Source organism: Phyllobates terribilis, unplaced genomic scaffold (assembly GCF_046119375.1).
Source record: "Phyllobates terribilis strain yellow unplaced genomic scaffold, ASM4611937v1 Scaffold_10__3_contigs__length_209671492, whole genome shotgun sequence".
NCBI classification, from domain to species: Eukaryota; Metazoa; Chordata; class Amphibia; order Anura; family Dendrobatidae; genus Phyllobates; species Phyllobates terribilis.
Genome location: NW_027362770.1, coordinates 169500439 through 169505913, shown reverse-complemented (window position 1 = coordinate 169505913; position 5475 = coordinate 169500439). Strand labels below are relative to the sequence as shown.

Genomic DNA, 5475 nt, shown 5'->3' with positions numbered 1-5475 from the left:
TGTATGGTAAGATTGACCTGGTAACCTGATTTCTCAGGTAAGTGATTATGGTGATTCCACACATGTAGTTTTTTTTTAATATTTTAGTGGCCAACACAGATTCAAAATACTGGAAACAAAATTAGTTTTTGTCTCCATTTTCTGAAAGCTGTACCTTTTTTATTTTTATGTTTTTAGCGCTGTTTGACAGCTTGTTTTGTTCTTACATGCCAAGCCGTAGATTTTACTGATACTATTTTTGAGAGGAGCGGCAACCAACATTTCTGGCATTTAGATTTTTTCTCTTAAATTTATATTTTGATAGATTAAACTTTTATGGATTTGTCAATACCTAGATTATTTTTTATGACCTTATTTATTTATTTTTTAAAAATGGGGGATTCAATTATATTATATTCATATTTTTCTTTTTTTTTTTAAGCACATTTTATTTTTCATCTTTTAGTCCCTATAGGGGACTTGAACCTCTGATCGTATTCCAGTGTATAGTATGCATATCGTATGTAGTATTGTATATTGTATTGCATTGTATATTGTATTGCAGTATATAGTGAGGCATGATAGCTCATATGAGTATCTGAGAATAACACCCTCATCGCTCATGTGGACCCCAGCGCAGCTCTACACTTACACTTAAATATGACGCTGTTGAATTGTGTTTTGTTAGTGCCTTTATTTCCTTTAGATTTATTATGGGAACCTGAAATACCCTATGTAAAAAGCACATTAAGTGCAATCCAGGGTTTTCTGCACTAAAAAATGCAATATAAAAACTAAATCAAATCTGCACCAAAAACTAAAAAAGGGATAAAACATAAAAAGTAATAAAAACGCAATAATCAGAGTGATGTGAAGGGATCCGCTCAGTGGCTGATGAATATTCACCTTATGAAGTTTCAGAAAATGAAGTCTTCTGTGCTCCAGTGTGCTTCGGGGCGGAACGTGGGGGACAAGGTCTTCTTCTTCTTCTCCTTCTCCGCCTCATCACCAGCCTCTTCTGTTTCTCCTCTGGACTGAGCCAAGATTTTTATGTGTGCATGCGCCATCTCCAGCGACATTTTATAGAAGTCCTGCACACAGGACGCCGGCTCCCACTGCGCACGCACCACCCACACAATGATTGGGGTTGGCAGCGCAGAATTTTAAAAAGGAAGCAAGTGACTGAATAATCAGTGACCTTCACAAGAAAAAGAAGAAGCGGGTGGGGGGGGGGGACAGAGAACGAGAAGACCCTGCCCCCACGTACCGCCCTGAAGCACACAATAAGTATTTTTTTTACCCTGATTTTAGCATCCAAGAGCACAATCCAAACTGTAAATCGGGAGCCCAGGCATGAAATAAGGAGCGGAGCGGTCCTAAACTGCAATGGTGAGAGACCACCTCAAAGGGTGTTATTTCCTATCCTGTAATCCTCAACCAGCTATTCACATAGCTTCCATCAACCTTTCTCCAACACACAAATAATGCAGCATGAAGGGGCTCGGAGAAGGTGGCAGTGAAGGTGTGTAAGTGTCTGATGGGGTCACACAGTTCATAAAAGGACAACTGCCCGGCCTCATAATCCAGACATATCCTGAATCTATCACTGGAGATCTTGTCAGGTAACCGGATCTCTTTACTGTCATGTATCACTGAATACTGATCATTATATCTCCTCAAACCCCAGGACTTGTTATTATCTCCAATCAGTGACTGACCTCCCCTCCTGTCTATACTGGGATAACACATCCCCACCCTCCAACCCCCTGATCTACTGCTCTCCACATCCCAGTAATGTTGTCCTGAGGTAAATCCCCTCCTGCTCATCACCTGATTCTCCTGGAATCTCTCTGCTGTTTCTGGACGTTTCTGCTTTTCTCGTGTCCCGGTTGCAGTTTTCAGATCGTCTGATATAAGGAGATTATTAGCAGCTGTGTTTATGTGGCACCCCAGGGGTCTGGTTGCCACGGTAATAGAGATATTATGTCTGAGAGCAAGTGGGAGGTTTCTCTGGTCAGGAGCCCTAAGCATGCAACACGTCCGCCCAGACCTGGGAGGGGAGGAATCTGCCCTGATAAACTGGGTCTGGGGCGGGATTAGGGAGTGAAGCTGCAGACAGAGACAGAGCCTGCAGAACAAGCAGAGCAGTCAGAGCCTGGAGAGGGAAAGTGAGAACAGGAGCTCTGTAGGAGGAGAAGCAGAAGGCCAGGGGCTGTGAGCAGAGATATAGCTCGCCCTGGCTGAGGACACTAAAACCGGACACAGGAGTCCGAGGCTGTGGGATCTGATCTATACCCAGCAGCAGAAACCAGCCGGCAGGGGATTCTAGGTCCTCTGGCCATAGAAGCCCGGAGGCTCAGTCACAAAGAAGGGACCAGCGCCGCCATCCAGGAGCGGAGGCTAACAGAAGGCCCCAAGTCACCAGCCATACGGGTGAGCACCACACGGTATACTCAGGGACGTGGGCTACTTGTAACCGCTGACAGCAAGGTAGCTAGGAAGAGTGCAGATAAACGGGGAGGCCTACAACTCCACCTGGCCAGGGGAACTCCTGCATGCTCACCGACTGACCAGGCCCCTTATACTAGCCAGTACTCCCGGGAGGGTCTGCCTTGTACCATCAGTAAAGACCCTGAACTGCACCACACGTCTCTGTGATTCCTTGCCGCACCAGCACCATTAGCACTGGGATGCTCACACCATCACTCCCATCATCTCTCACATTAGCTGCCCTTAGGCAATACTTCTCCCGTGGGGAGTTATCCCATACTCAGCTGCGCAAACAACATCAGCCTCAGCGGTCTGCAGCGCAGCGGCGGTCCCCACTGACCGCAATCCACGGGTGGCGTAGTCGGACATTGTTATTACCTAAGACTGCCACTGGTTTGACCACCCTGAGCCACGGACCGGGTCGCCGCCACACTGAGACTACAACCCCCAGCATCCCACCAGCGATCCGGCTCCGGGTATCCCCTGCACAGCACAGGCCCAGGGGCACGTCATTTACATCCAGTAATATGTCTGCAGGACCCTCCACATAGATCCCGCTCCTTATACCTGATATTACGTCACATAATGTGTGTAATGTGTGGGAGATCACAGCCACATCCAGGTCATCTCCATCATGGGGCTGTTTATCATGTCCCTCTGTGTCCTCATCACCTTCCTCCTCCTCAGGATCACACAAGTCACCGGTGTCTGGTTCCTGTAAGACAGTCAGTGGATCCGTCATGTTACACAGCTCCTCAATGTGTCTCATCTTCCTGGACCGCTCGTCCTTCTTTATCTCCAGCTGATGGATCAGAGCAGACAGTGACAGTGACTCTTCCTTTTCCTGCCTGGAGATCTCACTCAGGACCTTCTTCTCCAGGTCGTCCACCCGTCTCCTGATGTCTGTACACAGGGCAGTGACTCTCTCGGCTTCTCCAGCTGCTTTTTCTTGAGCTTTTCTCCAGCGCTCCTCCAGACTCCGGACTCTTTCCTCATTCTCGTCTCTCTTTGTTGTCAGTTTTTGGAAAACATTTCTCAGTTTCTTCTTCCTCTTCTCTGAGGCCTCATCCAGCATCTCCACCCGGTGTCCACGATGTTCTCCTGCTGAACAATAGACACAGATACAAGCCGCGTCCTCAGTGCAGTAATATTCCAGGATCTTCTTATGGACAGAACATTTCCTTTTCTCCAGAGAAGTGCTGGGATCAGATAAGACGTGTTCTGGTGATTTGCTGTGAGACCTCAGGTGTTTATCACACAGAGAAGCCTCACAGTGTAGACAGGATCTAACAGCAGGTACAGGAGAGTCCACACAGTAAGTGCAGCAGATCCCGGTGATCTCCTCTTGTTCTAGCTGAGTAATCAGGAAACGTTCTGCGACATTATGAAGATTCAGGCTATGTGCCCACGATGCAGAAATGAAGCAGAAAATTTCTGCAGCATTTCTGCATCTCCCTGGCAGAAAAAAACGCATGCAGATTGTGCATGCGTTTTTCCTGCAGAATACATGCGGATCCACATGCGGATTCACATGCGTTTCTGCATGCAGATTGACAAGCACTTTCCAGGCGATAGCATCACTTGGAAAGTGCTTGACAACTAGGTCACACTGTATAAATCCATGCAACCGGCATGGATTTATACAGTGTGAACCGTAAAAATTAAAACAAACAAAGCTATACTCACCCCCGAGGCCCCGGCGTGGCTGCAGCGCTGCTTCCTGTCTGGTTCCTGGATGCCGGCATCTCGCGAGACAGAGCGGTGAAGGGCCTGCAGTCACATGACTGTGACGTCACCGCAGGTCCTCAAGCGATGCCGGCATTCAGAGACAAGCCGCCGGACAGGTGAGTATAAACTTTATTTGTTATTTTATTCTTTTTTTACAGATACAATGGTACCCAGGTCTGGATGAGAGTCTCCTCTCCTCCAGAACTGGGTACCATCCGCACATAGAGACGCATAGAAGCCGCTTGTAAAAATGTACAGTCGCGGTTTTTATGCGTCTCAATGCAAGTCAATGGCGGGAGTTCCGCTGCACTTCTGCAAAATTAAATGACATGCTGCGGATTTTTGTACGCAGCATAAACGCTGCGGAAAAATCCGCAGCATGTGCATAGAACATGCGGAATCCCCTTGGGGACCATGGGGTGCGGATTACCTAGCGTTTCACAAGCGTTTCAGCTGCGGAAATTCCGCAGCATAAACGCTTGAAAAACGCTACGTGGGCACACAGCCTTATGTTCCTCATCAGTGCCGGCCGCTCATGAAACTCTTCTCTGCATTCAGGACAGGAATAAACTCCAGACTCGTCCTGTGTATCCAGCACACGATCAATACAGACCCGGCAGAAGTTGTGTCCACATCTCAGCATTACAGGATCCTTAAAGCTAGATAAACAGATGGAGCAGAGCAGCTCATCTCTCAGATCAGCAGACGCCATGTCTGACTGAAGAAGGAAGAAATGAAACTGAACTGTCCTGACCCTGGATACACATTAACTTTGTTGTTACACCCATTTCCTTAACCCTTTAATGACACAGCAATAGTGATGAGTGAGCACTAAAATGCTCGGGTGCTCGTTGCTCGGGCCGAGCACATTGGAATACTCGGGTGCTCGACCCGAGCAACGAGCCCAATGTAAGTCTATGGGAAACTCGAGCATTTTTCAGGCGGCTCCTCCCGGTGGTCTGCAGAGGGCCTAAAAATTGCCCAAATCGATGGGAACAGTGCTCAAATGACATGGGAACAGCATGGGGAAGACCCCTGGAAGCATTTCTGACTCCCAGGTCACTTCTGTCAACAACGTTGTCAGAGTATTACGCCACTTTTACGGACTCACAATAAAACATACAAAAATGAAACCAAAATGGATTTTCCTGGGAAATATGTTAAGGAACATCCTTTCCATGGTAATGACTTGTATATATAGCAAAATAAATAACCAAAAACAAAAATGCTCCTCCACACCTTGGGCTATGTTCACACATAGCGTTTTTGATGCGTTTT

The 5475-nt window shown here is 47.3% G+C and overlaps 1 protein-coding gene across 1 annotated transcript; it reads right to left on the bottom strand.

The window, feature by feature from the left end:
• Positions 1 to 1398: 1398 nt before the first annotated feature.
• On the bottom strand, positions 1399 to 4920 carry LOC141164641 (E3 ubiquitin/ISG15 ligase TRIM25-like). The gene is made up of 3 exons (XM_073650123.1): positions 4701 to 4920; positions 2989 to 3866; positions 1399 to 1922 (listed from the first exon to the last, which is right to left on the bottom strand). The coding sequence occupies exons 1-3, from the start codon at positions 4907 to 4909 to the stop codon at positions 1399 to 1401; spliced, it is 1611 nt and encodes a 536-aa protein (XP_073506224.1). The 5' UTR covers positions 4910 to 4920.
• Positions 4921 to 5475: the final 555 nt, after the last annotated feature.

Excerpts from the sequence above, each read along its gene's own strand:
- LOC141164641 (XM_073650123.1), bottom strand. The coding sequence starts at position 4,909 with ATGGCGTCTGCTGATCTGAGAGATGAGCTGCTCTGCTCCATCTGTTTA. Across the intron at positions 3,867-4,700 it reads CTGATGAGGAACATAAGGCT|CCTGAATCTTCATAATGTCG; the intron begins GTGTGCCCACGT and ends GTGGGCACATAG. Across the intron at positions 1,923-2,988 it reads TCCTGCAGACATATTACTGG|ACATAAACACAGCTGCTAAT; the intron begins ATGTAAATGACG and ends CCCTGGGGTGCC.